This window comes from Hyposmocoma kahamanoa, unplaced genomic scaffold (assembly GCF_003589595.1).
Source record: "Hyposmocoma kahamanoa isolate Upper Pololo Valley unplaced genomic scaffold, ASM358959v1 99879, whole genome shotgun sequence".
In the NCBI taxonomy this organism is placed as follows: domain Eukaryota; kingdom Metazoa; phylum Arthropoda; class Insecta; order Lepidoptera; family Cosmopterigidae; genus Hyposmocoma; species Hyposmocoma kahamanoa.
In genome coordinates this window covers 6,925,694-6,943,386 of record NW_020656077.1, presented here as the reverse complement: position 1 = coordinate 6,943,386, position 17,693 = coordinate 6,925,694, and the positions used below count along the sequence as shown (strand labels likewise).

General features: G+C 35.3%; 1 protein-coding gene across 3 annotated transcripts in view; it reads right to left on the bottom strand.

Moving 5' to 3' along the window:
- Nucleotides 1-17,693, bottom strand: part of LOC113239366 (atrial natriuretic peptide receptor 1) — a 212,339-nt gene that overhangs the window by 17,573 nt on the left and 177,073 nt on the right. For all 3 annotated transcript variants that reach the window (XM_026476345.1, XM_026476344.1, XM_026476346.1), the window contains 4 exons: nt 15,874-16,200; nt 7,903-8,062; nt 6,107-6,265; nt 310-475 (listed from right to left, as the gene is read on the bottom strand). In XM_026476345.1, the coding sequence (XP_026332130.1) occupies nt 310-475; nt 6,107-6,265; nt 7,903-8,062; nt 15,874-16,200 (812 nt within the window). The remainder of the gene's footprint in view (nt 1-309; nt 476-6,106; nt 6,266-7,902; nt 8,063-15,873; nt 16,201-17,693) is intronic.

The window sequence follows — 17,693 nt, the reverse complement described above, 5'->3', positions numbered from 1 at the left end:
TCTGATTACTAACAAAACAAAATGCATAAAATGATATCAATTATATTCTTATCGCTTTCGTGAAGATAAAACAAACGGCAACCTTAAGGAAGATTAATAAAATAATAAACACTTAATCCGTAGAAATCATTGGTCGTAGTCGAAACTAAATCGTAAAATATTTTTGACAACCCTAATTCTCTATAGTCTGAGTCCTGAGTCTCCATTCTTTTTTATATTTTTCGCAATAAGCACAACATACATCGTAATATACCAGATGACTGGAATATTTATTTTTCGCATAACGTGTAGAGAATACGTAAATATTACTTGTTGAGTCGACGAATGGCTCCCTTCAAGTATCCGAAGTCTGGTCTCTCGCCGGGGTCCTCTGCCCAGCAACGGCGCATGAGTTCAGTAGCTTCGTCTGCCTCGCAAGAACGGTAGTGCGTCGTGTTCGGGCGAAGGCCGCTTGCTATGATCGTTTCGATTATCTCTGCATGAAATGAATAAACAAGCGTGACTATTTCCAAATGAGGACAAAAAATCATAACATTCGCAAGTCACAATTTCGCTGCGCATTATTTACTCGCAAGTGCGTTTAATAACTATGATCTTCTATATAACTTACGAGTTAGCATTACGACACCGATACCGAATAACAACATTATAATAGAAATGGCAAAGATCAAACTGAAAGCTTAAACTGACCGTCAACGTCATAATCATTGTCAAATATGGCAGCCACTTGACTATGATTAATGGCATCAGATATTCCGGTCGGGCATGGCGCCTCCGGTGGTAATTATGTCTAATTAGGTAATAATACGTCTACACGGAAAGGCCAATTTATAAGCTAAGATTGGAATAAATATTAACTTTAAAGTACAATACAATCAAATTACTGATAGATGACATTATGAAATCTAAAACTGTACCTAGGTAGTTCTTTAATCATGTCACACAGCTCTTATATTTCGAAATATTTGTTTTATTGAATATCACGACATTTTTTATTACCACGACATTTATAAATATATTTTTTATGAAAATTGTAGTTTATTATTAAATATCTGCGACATGCACGGAGACTCGGTCTGTAACTCAGTTGTTAAGAAAAGCGGTCCTGGTGTGGCAACAGACGAGGTTCCCGTCCAGTGAAATCGAAAGATTTTTTCTTTATGTTGTTCGATCTTCGTATAAATAACAATAACAAACTAGTGGAGGATGAATGAATAATAAATAAAAAAATAATAAAAAATATTTAAAAAAAAGTACTAGTAAGAGAAAAGTAAACATACTACCTGCAAGTAAATACTTTTTATCATCATAACTGCCTCCGTAGCCGAACGTTTACTATGCCAATGCCACGCAGGAGTTCCAGGTTCTATATTCCCAGGTTCTAGGAAATATTTATATGGCCTACATTTATTTCTCTCCTGTGTTTGGGTGTAATTTGTGGTTGTCTATGTATGTGTCCATGGCACCCGCGACACAGGGTTTCCCTAGTGCGGGGCTATGTTGAGTGTGTGCGTTATTATTATTATTTTTGTTTTAATATTTTTGGCAAAAATTAAACGGCAATAAAATTAATATAATAAATAAGTCTCATCTGGTATTAGCGTAGTGAGCGTAGTCTGTGAATTGAGCCGTGCTTGCGCTAATAGTTAGCACTTGAAATCGTATTGTCTGTTGTTATATTACAATGCGGGCACAACTTGCTTATTTTATCGTTGAACAACCGTCCTTGTACGCTATCTAAAAAAATAAAATATTGTAATATGTTTCTCTGTGTTCTCATGTAAGTGTAAACTTGTAATTATTGTAATTTAAGACTTTTTTGCTGTGATGCGAAAAAGACGGCCTCACTACTCTCCAGACTGCGTTCTAGTCCTAACAGCATTCTAAAAACGTTTGCGGCTAAATCAGATGCTTCGTCATTTCATCCTTGTGATGGGGTAGTCGGCGCCTCGAGCTTAATAATGTGTGTTTTATGTTTTAAGTTAAAGTTGTCATAAGTTAAAATTTTCTGTATTTACTAACAAGTGTGTTTTAGTTGTCAAATAAATAATTTATTTATTCTTATTATTAGTGAGAATAAATGTCTTAAACCCATTGACTTACAAATAAATGGACGACGGGTCTAATACAAAAACCACGAAAAAAATGTCACAAGTCAACCTATTTAAACGTAGTGACATGTAAAGGAATATGAAAAAGCTAAAACGTTGAATTTAAATTGTAATGTCATCGCAGTACTGTCTAATTTTGCTTGCTTCGCTGTCAGTCGAACAAACGAAGACTAAAGTGAATGACGCTCTGTATACGATTTTAACGCGCGGACCCGACGTCCATATAATTGTAAGTCAATGCTTAAACCAGATTATATTTCAAATTTCGAATAGATGTACAAAAATTAACCGGCTAGTGCGAAATGAATGAGTAGACCCAAAGAATAAACGGGAGTATAGCTAGTAAAAGGTCAATTGTATGCCTACCCTAGTGGGAGACAAACATGATCCCCACTCATTTATATTAGCAAAAACTTATCATTTATAAATGTGGATTTGGACACTACTTAGAAGTGCTTAAATCTTATACATGCCATTATTGTTCGTTTATTACATGCTTAAATCATTCTTATGTAAGTATTACACATACATACATATACTTCACGCCTTTAATTTATCCATCCGAGTCACTCCAGCCATACTCCTCAAAGCTCTCATTTCTACTGCATTAATTCTACTTTCATGCTTCTTCTGCCAAACCCAACATTCACTACCATACATAAGTGTAGGAACCAGCACCCCCCCCCATGCACAGTAAATCGTGCCTTTTTAGACACTTTCTGGCTGCCCATAAAGGTATGCAACGCACCATTCACCTGATTCCCTGCGTTCACTCTTCTTTCAATGTCTCTTTCACATTTTCCATTACACGTAAACGTAGAACCCAAATACACAAACTCTTTCACTTAATCCACTTTCTCTCCTTCAATCAATATCGTGCAAATCATCATATCTTCCTCTCTTTCAAAAACCATTACCTTTGTCTTGTAAGTATTATTGGCAAGAAGTATATGCAACAGACAGCAGCTTTAAAATAGCAATACGTAAGCTATTTAGAAGAATCCTATATGTAAGATTTTCATATTAACATCGTTTAAAAAGAACAATCTCCTTGTTTTATTTGAGTACGTTAAGTAATAATGACTGCCTCGGTGGCCGAACAGTTACTATGCTGGCCTGTCACGCAGAGGTGCCGGGTTCGACGAGAAATATGTGTATGATCTACATTTGTTTCTCTTGTGAGTTTGGGTGTAATTTGTGGTTATCTATATGAGTTCATAAACTGGATCGCTCACTTCGATATACCAATATTACAAATTTACACCTTAAAGGATTACGTTAAGGTATATTTTAAGTAAAAGTAAAAAACCGAGACACGTGAGATAGCTGGAAGTAGTGGTCTGTCCTTGTCTAACAAGTTGCCAACGCTAAATACAATCTTCTTAGGTAGTGTCTAGTCTATTAACTTTTTTAAGTTTTATATATATGTATTTGCTTAAAGGTAATATGCTTTTACTGTAATAATACAAAAAAATATATCAACAATGAAACCTTCTATCATGAAGTAATATTAATAGTTTTAGTCACCCATAAGCGGCCACATTTTTCAGTAAAAACTACAAAGTTAAAAACAATAATTATGGCTGGCTGAAAAATGAATGAACACCCTATTAGAAAGAGATGCATTACTACATTGAAGCCTCTCACTCGGCTCGTTTTATTAACTTAGTGCGCGGTCCAGTTTAATATACAAGTTTCTGCCAGCGACACAGGGTTTCCCTAGTGCGGGGCTAAAAGGGTGTGCGCAAAAAATAAAAAAAAGGGCAATTCATAGTGAAATAATTGAATATTATTGTATTTTATATAAACTCAAGAATAAAATACTTTATGAACTTATATAAAATTTGTAGCTTGATTTTACCTAGCCGACTTCTATTTTATGATTAATTACTCTTTACAAAGACTTTTATATATCTTTAAATATTATATGGTAAATAAGAAATAGTTAACTTTACAAGTGTACAAGTTTAAAAAAATATACTGTTGTATTTATTTAGACTTTATTGCAGGTAGTCATATTATTTGTGTATTATAAGTTTGTACAGCCAAATTATAAGAATAAAAGCTAAATAAGCCTAAACATCGCCTTAAAACCTTACAACGAGCCATACCTCATAGATACATCGAAATAATGAATGCTGTCATGATCATTCTTGGACTAGTGTTCACTATCTTTCCGTGACCATTGTTATTATTTAAATATTCAAGTATATTATCGTGTCATTATTAAATAATATTTCACGATACGGTACTCGAATATTAAATAATATTGCACGATAAAAAATCGAATACTTTAATAAAAAATTGCACGGAAATTAGATAGTGAACACTAGTCCGAGAATAACCGGCAACAACTACAAGATTGTTACTGTACTGTACAAGCCCTAAAGTCATAAGATTAATTTGATAGTTGGGATTATAGCTTACTTCCCCTAAATCTCAGTCTCGTAAATTTTACGAGTCTGGAATATCTTTTGGCATTCTCAGATAGAGTTTCAGATTAAATCAACAGTCACTTTTTATTCTAGTTTCACAGACGTGGCAACACTGCACAGTAGAGCTTAGTCCATAGTTTAATGGAGATTGGAGAACGATCGTAACAAAATCAGGTCCCCTCTATCTGAAACTATATTAAATGCTGTAAAAAACGAATTTCTTACGTGTTCACTACGAAAATGAAATAAAATTTTATAAAATTTTAAAGTTTAAGTTAGTAGAGAACTAAATTGAAAGTGTGGACTTTCCGTTTTTCTCGTGATTTTCGAGACCGCATTTTTCACTTCTCTATATAATATTTTTTCTTTTTTTTTAAATAACCCAGTGGACTCAAAAATAAGACGCCTTGATTGTAATAGCGTTGCGTGGTACTTGAACAGTTTACTAGGAGTCGTTTATCGTTCCTATTCTTTCCATCCAACTACAAAGCGAAACTGTCCGATCTCAATCCATTGGGATTCCAGCTGTTGTGAGAGCAATCAAGGCACGGATCAAGCTAAACTCTGACGAGAAAAAACTAATGCCCCAGCAAATGCGTTAGCAAAGAACCATGGTAAAAAATTATATATTGGAGCTGAAGTTGAACAAATTGCGACTTATAAGATCAGAAAATTAGCTAAAAACTTTTTCTGTGTTGGAGAGATGCTTGCGTAGTGGGTTTTATATAAAAAAATAAAGGGGAAGAAATTGAAAACCCTTTGGGATAATAAGGAACGTATTTTGTCCAGGATTTTATAATGAAAACTAAAAAACAAAAACATATTCTACAGGATATATTACGGAGCGCGTGCGATGGAATTGCATAATTTGATTCCGCCTTCACCTTTCCATCAACGGGGGACTAGGGGTGGGCTGGGGCTCCACCCCTATGTTGTGGATGTTCCCAGGATTCGCACCACAGTTATATGGCGACCAGCCAGAGAGTGCAATTCCCTGCCTGCGATCTTATTTCCCGAACGCTATATCTTGGAACCTTTTGAAGGCGCGAGTGTAAAGGCATTATTTAGGTGTGCATGCTACATCGTCGACCTCCTCGTCACTTTCCATCAGGTGAGATGGAGGTCAAATACTCACTTATATTTTACTCGCGCACTTTCTGGATATAAAACTAGGGCTTTTTGTGCAATGTTTTTCTATATAAAGAAGCAAAGAGGCCATGTCTACATTCAGAGCAGTAAAAATAATACAATAGATGAAAAGATATCAACGTAATAATTCGGTTTTTTAAAACATTCCTCAAAAGCAGTGAGTGGCCGACATTAATATTATGAGTTTGTACCGCTATTGATGATCGGCAATGACGATTAAGTACTTTATATTTGCCATTTTCAAAACAAGTAATTTTTATCCAATTGTGTGACCGAAAAAGGAACAGCTAAGTCAGAGAAAGGAACAAATGGGTAGAAAATATTGCGGGTAATAAACTTTTCACTTGACAAATCATACATTGATTGTATAGTACACAATTTCGTACGTATTTTACATAAAGTTGTACATACCTTTAGGTGGCATCTCGATGCCGGGTCCGAGCCAGAACACACCCTGGCGGTTGACAATTTCATGCATTATGATCCCAAAGGAGTACACATCGCCCTTCTGGGTACCTTCTGGCGGAGGCTCTGACATACGCAGGAGTTCAGGACCAGTCCAAAGCAGACCTGCGTGTTCACCGTACAATTTTTAAATATTTTTTACTAACATCTATTTAACCGACTTCAAAAAAAGGAGGAGGTTTTCAATTTGACTGTATTTTTTGTGCATGTTACGCGATTATTCCGGTATTTGTGAACCGATTTCGATGATTCTTTTTTGTTGGATTGAGGGTAAATTTATGTAAATTTGAAGAATATATTTCATCTCTAAAGGTGGCAAACTAGGGTATGGATCCGGTTTCGCGTAATTTCCGGTAACCGATTTTAACAAAAGTTGGCAAAGAAATGTAATTCCACAAACTGTTGAAATCGGTTTTTTTTACAAAAAAAGTTACATAAAATATTAATTTCAAAATGTTTTGCTGTTCCAGGTTCGCGTGTATCTATCTACCTTTAAGCGTATTATGTACTTGTAACTATGTATTTTGTTTTTTAATTACTGAAACTTATTCAGTTTAACTGTAATGGAGCATCTTTGCCATCACTGGTTAAGTATTGTCCATTACCTTCGAAGAAATAATGATAAGTCGTCGTGTCTTTGGTATAAACAAGTCATATGTGACCAAATGTTAAAATTTCTTTTATCACATGAAACTCCTCTAATTATTATCAACTTCATGGAATAAATTACCTATATTCATATTATTTGAAATTGTATAACTCTCCTGTTTAAGCATAAAAAGTTATCCACTAATTTTGTTCTTAGTATCATTGGGTCCGTTCGTTACCTATGCCCCCGGTTTGTTATGCCCCCGTGGTGTCATACGATTTTAAACTAAGTCTGGGGCATACGATTGTAAAAAATTTTGGATAAACATTTTTGTCAGATATCTAGTCTATTTGCATTAAGTAGGTACTGTTAGCAACTAAAATGTTTCTGAATTTAATAACTGAAGAATATGAAAAAGAAAATTCTGTCATTGCGATTTCGGTAAAAATGCGTGCGTTTTTTGTAATTAAGCGAAAACGGTGATTATATTAGGTACTTGTAGTAAAAAGAAGACTATTTTGCATGTTCAACGTTTGTTAATGTGAACGGTCAATTTGTTCTCTAATTTCGTAATAATTTTGCATGTTTATAATAGTTATAATTTCGTTAAAACAGTTTGTATATAACTAGGTATTTTTGTTTGAATTTTTGTTTGAATTGAACGTTAGTTGATTACGAACCTTAAAAAAACTTATTTTGATTTAAATAATTGTTTTGATATTGTCTTGATGTTACTATATAAATAAAGGATTCAAATAAGTGTGACTTGTGCTTATTGATCAAGTGTACTAAAAAGTTTTTTATATTAAGTTCATGCTATTTCAAAGTTATTTATTACTACTTTTTATTAGTATTTTTTTTTTGTTTTTGTAAAAGCATTTTTGTGTCTGCCAGTACATTTTATTAAAAAATAGATTTGAATAACATTTATCGTACCTAACCAAAATGGTGGGCATACACCATGAGGGTATCACAAACAGGGGGCATAACGAACGGACCTGAATCTATAAATCTCTCTCTATTACATGAAGGGTGCACAACTTAAAACCCTTCGAACTCACAAAATATTCTGAGAAATATCAATTTCGATGTATTGATGGAATGATATTTTAAGGGACGATGACAATTGAAAAAAAAAAAAAAGATTACTCACGTGTCCAGTAGTTATGAGCCCTACAGTCCTTCTCGCTAGTGCGAAGTGCGTGTAACCCGAAATCGGTTATTTTCAACACAAAACGAGAATCGACAACACAGTTGCTTGATTTAAGAGCCCCATGAGATCGTATATCCGTGCCATGTAGATAGTGCATACCCTGCGTGGTACAAAATAATCGAGTTTAGTAGTCAAATAATAACAGTGAAATAATAACAAATATGTCTGAAAAATAAAATAGTTAATTTCAAAGTCTGTAATGAGACAACATCATATACGTCGTTGTGATCCCTAAGTAGTAGAAGCAAGTGCTTTTATGTGTGATGTTAGGTGTTATGGAAATAGTAAACAACGGATGGCGACACTATAAAAACCGGCGCACACACCACTCGACCACGGAAGTCGTCAAATTACGAAACTTTTTTAATGACGACAAGTTACAGGACGAACATGTCGTGCGCCTGATGATAAGCGACACGGCAGTCTATAACAGTTGCCGTGACTCTCTGTGAGAGGCACTGCCACTCCGCCTGTCACCCTGAGACATAAGTTGATAAGTCTCATGTGCCTGTAATTTCGCCAGCACCCACCGTTCAAAACCGGAACGCAGTAAATTATATTACTCTCGCATTACTGCTTGGCAGCAGAAATACTTCCTTGGACGAACTCTTTCACAAGAAGCTCTAATACTACAAAGCTGCTTTTAAATGGCAATTCCTTAGAAGATAGGTTATCTACCTGTATGCTCAGCCTTCTACCTATTTACACTGAAAATAATGTTTTTCTTAATAGATAATTTATTTAACGAACACGTATTACAATATGTTAGGTATATTTAAATTTTAAATTTTATAGTTTGGTCTTGCGTACTCTGTGACGCTAAAAGTTGTATTGATCGCGCTCAATCCTATCTCTAACATCGCACAATGGCGTTGCTATCACGATCGACACGATGCTGCTTAGGAAATCAGCTAAAGATTGGTTGTACTCATAAATATATTCCTTATTAAAAATACGATTAAGTTAAATTTCCCACGAATTCCAACTATATTACCAGGCGGTAAAATGTAATTTGCTTGAGTACATACGTTTTTTAAATCCCATCAACCTCATTAATCTGCCCGTGTCGGGTGCAACGTCCTTATCAGTTTGAGATCGAATTTTTAAGTTTTTTAGATTATTGTCACGATGTTTGATCAGCATGATATTTAATTATTTTCGTGAAATTATTTCACTAGTTTGTAATAATTATTAATACAAAGATCGAACACTAAGAAAAAATTTCTTCAATCCAGCTGGATTCGAACCAACGTCTTCCAACAAATACTGTCCGATACTATAATAAAGATCTGCATCAAAAACAAGGAATTTATGTGCGATGTTTAATTTGAAATTTACCATGAGCTTTTCGGTGAAAGAAAACAAAAAATAGTTGCAGATTTGCACACATCTGCAAATCAATTTAATGCTGTTTGTGAGGTTCGCAATTCGCACTGAGCCCACGTCAGAACTATAGAACAAGATCTCCCATTGTGGAGACGGCCTGTGCCCAACAGTAGGACTATTTTTTTATAATTTAACCGCTCACGCGTTACATGCAGTCGTAGACGCATACCACACCTAGAGGTGATGATTTTATACCGATTTATCGGATATCGAAGTTATAACAGGTAAAAGAACTAATATTAATTGCTATTTCGGTAACTACTCTAGCAAACCATAAAGTTTTTAATGCCTGGGTCTGTCATTTAAAAAAATAAACAACTTCAAAAATACGTCACGACAATCGTGTGTGTTATTGTTTGGGCTGGTGATGTCGGTGTTTATTTATTGAAAACATACCGTAAGTTGCGTATTTTAAGTTTACCCTGAATATAAATGTTTATAAACTATACTTTAAGGAGTAATTTCATGGTAAACGTTAGAACCACTCAAACGGAATATTGTCATATTAATCCAAGTACACCAAAAATTTCATTAGTGCTTTTAAAGTGCAGGATTTGTTTAAGCTGAATCCTTTTCTAATTTGCGAAACCAAATAGCCGCCATTTTGCGGTAGGAGGAGCGCATCGCGTGAGCGGATGAAGTAACGGGATGAACAAGTCATAAGTCTGGTGGTAAGGACACGCCTGTTCATAATTAGTTGCAGTCCCACTCAGGGCTCTAAATTGGAAAGGCACTGCCACTGCGGCGTTTGTCACTCTGAAATATAAAATTGACAAGTTCCATGTGCCTGTTTCAAGCTTTCATACCCTTCAAACCCGGAACTCAACTATACTTTATATAGAACTATATAAAATTACATTAATTATAAATGTGATCAAAAGCAGAAGCGAAGGCAATAAGCCCATTTTCAATTCAAGGTTCTTACCTTAACAATCTGTGAGCAATGCTCCTTTTGTTGTTCACAAAGCGATTTTGATTGTCTTACACCTACTTAGAAGACATTCGAGTATCACCGAGATTGCTTGCTCCGAGAAAGTTCGTAATAGTTCAGGGAATTAGTTCTAAGGAATCCTGTACAAAAGTTGTTTTGTTCCCCGTTAGCCATTTTTCAATTAAAGGATTTTATAGTTTATTTGAGACACGTTTATACATAGGGCGCACTATAACTTTCCGGAACTGGCCACTTACATAAACAATATTTAAAAAGTAATTACAACATTTGAAAATAGAACTCTTTGGCTAAAGAATACAGTTTGTTTCATCTGACTGTCACTTGTTATTACATTGTGGCGTCATTTTAGAAATTGGTTTTCTACATCACCATGGATTTAACTCGAGAAAAAGTATGATTTTCTAAGACTTTAAGTGTAATTAAAAAGCTCAGCGGAGCTTTGCTCGGCTTCAAACTGCTTAGGCAATAAAGCACCATGCAAGACGACTATTTATAGCTGGTTTGCAGAATTCAAACGCGGCCGTGTGAATCTCAGTGACGAATTTCGTGAAGGTCGCCCGTCTACTGCTGTGAACAACAAACACATCGATACGATATTGTGCACCATATGATCAAAATAGACAGGCATGTGACATACCATAAGATTCGGGCATGTTTAGGTATAGTCAAATACAATCAATACTACACAAACTTTGGGTGTGAAAAAGCTGTGCTCTCGGTGGATTCCACACAATTTGACTGAGGCTCAAAAAACGGATCGCGTCACTTGGTGCAATGCCATGCTTACCAGATTCAACGAAGGGGCGTCAAATTTGGTGTGCAACATAGTAATAGGTGACGAAACATGGATTTATAGTTACGATCTCAAAACAAAGCAGCAATCGAGCGTATGGGTCTTTCGAGACGAGCCGAAACCAACTAAAGTGGCGCGCGTACAAAGTGCCTCTAAGATGATCGCTTCTTTTTTTAATAAAACTGGACACGTGGCTACTGTTGCTTTGGAAATCGTTGTACCGTGAATAGCGATTGGTACACGACCATTTGTTTGCCGGAAGTTATTGACAAACTCCGTTAAAATAACCGTAAACGCCGTATCATCTTGCACCACGATAATGGCAGTTCTCACACAGCGAGACAGACAAATGAATTTTTGAAGGTAAACAACGTTGACCTTATAAGTCATCCCGCATACTGTCCCGACATGGCACCTCGTAACTGTTATTTATTTCCATAAATTAAGAACCAGTTACGCGGTCAACGATTTTCATCACCCGAAGAGGTTGTCGAAGAGTATGAAAAATATGTTGTAGAGATTGTCACCGAGGAGTGGCATAAATGTTTTCAAAATTGATTCATTCGTATGAAAAAATGCATTTACGCTAACGGAGAATATTTTGAGAAACAATAAATTCATTTCTGACCATTTATAGTATTTTTTTCTTATTCATTCCGGAAACTTATAGTGCGCCCAACGTATACTTATTGGCTATAGAATTCGGTAGAACTAAAGGTGCCTACAAATTTGCTCCATTTTTTACCGTGTGACACGTGCGATCAAACAAAACGAGTAAATATGTAAGCAACAGAACGTCCCGTGTTTATTTTTCAAGATCACGACTACCTACAAGCGCTAAACAGTTTACTATCATGGATTTTTGTAATTTTTTTTTTCAAATGTAAGTGCGCATCTCACCTGATGGAAAGTGACGATGAGGTCGACGATGGAGTATGCACACCTAAATAATGTCTATTTACTCTCGCCTTAAAAAGGCCCAAGTTATAACGTTCAGCTGTACAGCTGAAGAAACAGTCCCAGTGTAAAGTAACGCCTCACTCTGGAAAGGATACAAAGCTTCCTTGCATCATTTTTGGCCATGGATTCAATGTATCTACCGAAATTCAAATTGGACGACAGGTTCATTCCAAGTAGCTTGAGACGGTCGGCTATCGGTATGGATATATCACGAAAAGTTGGAGTCAGCTCAAAGGGACTTTGTTTTGTCGAGAATAGACACGTTTGTTTTAGTTTTGGTACCATTAAATTTAACAAGATTCCAAACTAAGAAATGAAACTATTTTTCCGGATTTAAATCGCGTATATTTGTTTTTTCAAACAAACCGACGTTTCGGGCCCTTTACAGGTCCCATGGTCACGGTTGACTGAGGTGGTACAGTCTTCAACCAGTTATGTCTAATATTAATGCAAACTACCCTATTTTTTCACTATAGTTACAATAGTTATTAATTAAATACCTTATTTTTAATTTTACAAAGAAAACACTCAAAAGATGATTTAAATCCGGAAAAATAGTTTCATTTCCTATGTGTAACAATCGCGAAAACCTAAGAACTCGATAAGATTCCAAACTGCTAACCATAGACTTTCGACAAGACTGGATTTCTTCTTCACTGACCCTTGCATTGGTCATCTACAACCGTGCTGTCATCAGAATACGCAATCGTACCTGGAATTAACATATCATTGATATGCAGCGGAAGAGAGTTGCAGACAGTACGAAATCCCGAGGAGAAAAGTACCCTTCTAAGACTACTCGAATCAAACGTTCGCTCATCCGAGCAGACAGAAGCTTTTAAGCCTCGTAAATGACAATATTTTAATATCAACCGGAATCGTATTGTAGAACCGTGTACCTAAATTGACCCTCAAATAAATTTGTGACTTTGTGAACACGACTGTCATGAATAGCCAATTAATTTTTATTCCTCATAATAATAATATATATATACATATAATAATAATAATCTTATACATTATTCTTAATGATGCTCTGGTACTGCCTGAGAAATGTGATGTCCTTGGGGCTAAAAAAACATATTACGACGATATTGTACATTGATTTTCCCGATTCAATGGACCTGTTTTTGTGAATTGTACCAAGAAGATTTTTGGCGTGAAGCAGAATTTCGCCTTAAGTCCGAAATAAACCTCGTAATACACAAAATACGACAAAATAAAATGCAAAAAAACACAAATTTACGCACACTTTTTAGCATCTTTTTATCGTTCGAAAGCATCGAGTATATAACCAGAAATAGAGACGAAATGTCATTTAATTTGTTTGAAAACCATTCTGCCATATCATTACTGCGACAACTGCGCTCCGATTGGCCAGCCCGAGTTCGAAACAATTGACGGGTGTCGTCAACTGTTTCACTTCAAATCGACCAGTTAACTTGAGGTTTGCTATAATGGACGAAAATTTCTAAATTATATATTTAATATTTTCTTACCGATGAAATGTGATTCCGTTTGTTTTGTAATTAGATGTTTTCCTGCTATTCCCACAACACCTAATTGACCAGCCCCCAATTGTTAGAGATATTATCTTTATTACAATAAACACAGAATATTTTTTGGAATATACGGAGACGTACACACAGGTCAGTTGGCCTGTATATATTTTAGTGCAAACGAGTGTTGATATTTATAAGAGCTGTATTGCTAATGTGTTACAAGGAATATATGGCCCTTATTTCGTCTCTATTTCTGGTTATAAACTCGATGTTCGAAAGTTACCTAATTTTCAGGAATAGGCTTTCTCACGTGAAATTAATGGGGCCTATTAAGCTAAACTTCTTTTTCAGGAAGTAAAAAAGTTTGAACTAATGATCATAAAAACATCTCCCTGTTCCTTGCGTCGACGTACTAAAACGTATTACAGTTTGTTATCCAGACTAATGGCTGACAAGCACAATTTCCTTTATATTATGAAATCTCATACGTGACTAGTTTTAATCACTCAAAATAAAAATATTTCCAAACATTTATTTTCAATTTAGAAACAAAAAAAATGACAACGTATTCAAAACCTAATTTAAGATTCTCTTTATAAATGCATGCTACTACAGTGTGAGTTACTACTACCTCAAGGACTCTCCAATAAGACGAAGTGAATGAGTTGGTATAATCTAACAATACACTTTTCTTCCTTCTAACTTCTTGTAAATTTTGTGTCTTATTTTAAGTAGATTTAAAGATTTAATTTAATGGCAATCAAATATGTACTAGTATCGCGAATGCCATGGACACACACATAGACAACCACAAATTACACCCAAACTCACGAGAGAAATAAATGGAGGCCATACAAATATTTCTCCCGGCACGGGAATAGAACCCGGGACCTCTGCGTGGCAGACCAGCATGGTAATCGTTCGGCCACAGAGGCAGTTTGCTAACCTCCGTCTTTTTGCTCCGTATTCTACAAGTCATTGGTCACATTGCACGCAGAAGCGCTGATAGCCTTGAGAGAGTGATTGTTATGGGCAGGCTGGAGGGTAAACCGCCTAGAGGATGAAGTTCGAAACGATGGTGTGATCAGGATGAAATAAAACATGTCTGCGAATTTTTAATAACCTCGGTGACCCAACGGTTTGCTGAGTAGGCGCTGAATGAGGAGAGAGGTTGATTCCCGGTAGGAAGAATTTCGGAAAACATTTTTGTGAATTGGTTCTGGTCTACGGGTTCCGCCTTCATAGATCAGGGAATTGCGCCTGTCTGGCACATTAAGGAAGTTTTTAAAAGACTTTTGACTTTTCCCATCAGAGGTAGACAAATACCACAGCTTTCCACTTGCTACGATCCTCACTCACATCGTTCGCCTTAACAATACTTTTATACAAGCTCATTAAGAGTACTTAAGACCTGGACTTTATTTAGGACGTCTCAGAAGACTCACACGTCTGCAGTAGATCGATAATAATTAAAAAACAATTGAAATTCTTAAAGAAGTATACACAAAGAATACAACACTTAATTAACAAGTTATAAGAAATTTGCATCGTAAATTAATGTGTGAACTCCGTGGTCAAGAGACGGAGGTCCTGGGCGGGATCCTCGGAATGTAAAAAAACTATCTTGTCTATATTGTCTCGGGCCTGAGTGTTACTACCATATCCATTCATTTCCATTTACAACCAGTTTCCGATTTCCATAACACAAATGTTTTAGTTATTTACTTTGAAATTAGAGCAACGTTTGTGATATTGTCTGATTTTCAAGTAACTTCAAATAAATTTTATAATGTGAAATCCTCTGATTCTCCAAAGGAAAAATTGACGTTTTAAACATACAGTGTATTATCAGGCGCACGACTTTCTCGTGTCGTCACTTGAAATTATAAAAAATAACTCTCCGCAATGGCTGACCTTACTAAGATAAACTTAGATTTACATATAGTGTTTATTTTACATAAATTAATTGACACATGAAAAATATTGGTAAAACCATTAACTTACAATTATATGGACGTCGGGTCCGCGCTAAAAAGTGTCCGAACTTATAGGGCGTTAAAATCGTATACAGAGCGTCATTCACGCTCTAGTCTTCGTTTGTTCGACTGTCAGCGAAGCAAGCAAAATTAGACAGTACTGCGATGACATTACAATTTAAATTCAACGTTTTAGCTTTTTCATATTCCTTTACATGTCACTACGTTTAAATAGGTTGACTTGGGACATTTTTTTCGTGGTTTTTGTATTAGACCCGTCGTCCATTATTTGTAAGTCAATGAGTAAAACTTTGTGTAAAATATTAGTATAAAAACACTTACCCTGACGATATCATTCATCAGACTAACTTTGAACATCCAATCCAGTTTTATAGATTCATTCTCCAGTATATCTTGTAAAGAACCTTTGGGGCAGTATTCGGTTAAAAGGCAACAGTGCGGCGGGTCTACACATGCCCCGTAGAATCTAGCCAAGTGATCTTGTTCCAAATCTTTCATCTTTTTTAGCTCAAGAAGTAAAGGTCGTGTGAGATCAATACGTTGCTTATCGACTTTTTTGATGGCTACTCGGCAGCCTTTATAAAATCCATAAGGAGCATACATTTGTCGGTCGCCAGCCAGAGAAGTTGCTTCGTCAGAATACGCCGTCTAAAACAAGATTTTGTTTATTTGTAACAAAAGTTCAGAGTGCAAATAAAAGAATCTCCAGTGTTTTACAAGAATATTTCTCAAGAGAAAATCATGTTTGCAAATTGCAAACAAAGTTTTAATAATAATAATAAGTAATATTTGCAAAAGACACAGAAATAAGTACAAAGTAACACGTATGCTGCCTTAAATAACAATCTAATAAGTTTATTAACATATACTCGTATGCATGTAACCTAGCATTAGTTAGACAAAGACATAGACATTATATATTGACAAAATTAACTTTTACAAGTCATAAAAAAATTATAATTTATATCCGTATTTATTGAGTTCTTAGGTTTTCGCGATTGTTACACATAGGAAATGAAACTATTTTTCCGGATTTAAATCGCGACAAGTCTGCAGTCTGCGAGCATGTCATGGATAAACCTACACATTCGATGAAGTTTGACAAACCCCAGGTCCTTGCAAAAGAAGTCCGTTATCTGCCCAGGATGCTGCGAGAGGCCATTGAAATTAAAAAACATCCTAATTTCAACAGGGAAGATGGTTTCTCCGTACCACCAGTTAGGGATCCAGTATTTCCTCTAATGAAAAATCCCAAACAGACATAAGACTGCAGTACTAATTAATATGTTTTAGTTTATTCTAATTTCTATTAATAATTAATAATAAATAAAACTTAATAAAAATTCATTCAATAAAATAATTTGTAAAACTTAATGTAGCGTAAATTGGAATGTTTTCTTTGTAAAATTAAAAATAAGGTATTTAATTAATAACTATTGTAACTATAGTAAAAAAATAGGGTGGTTTGCATTAATATTAGACATAACTGGTTGAAGACTGTACCACCTCAGTCAACCGTGACCATGGGACGTGTAAAGGGCCCGAAATGTCGTCGGTTTCTTTGAAAAAACAAATATACGCGATTTAAATCCGGAAAAATAGTTTCATTTCTTATATCCGTATTATTTCCTTTTATTACTATTATAGTTACATTCAAAATTATAATCATCTTATATAAGTTGTATTATTGATTACTTGAAAAGTAGAACCGAGCTTTAATCCACATTTAAATAACTTATCCGAAGCGCAATTAACAAATTCAAAAGGCAGCCGGTTATATAAAGGTTTTTCAACAAGAAGTTTGTTTTGTAAATCAAAATAAAACAATAAATTTAGATTACACTGATTCAAATTTTTATTGTATTAAAAATGGTAAGGTTTGGCAATAATAAACGAAAAATGATTACTGATAAATGTCCACCACGACCACAGTTACAGATGTCGATTCTTGCATCAAAGTCACTTTTTGACAAACTGGTGGGTCTATTTCGTTAATCATTTCACGAATTTTGACTTTTAAGGCTGCAATCGATTCGATTGGCTCCGTATAGACTTTGTCTTTATCGTAACCCCATAAATAATGATTAAGCGGTGTTAAATCACATGTTCGAGCTGGTTACTTAACGGCTGAATTTCGTGAA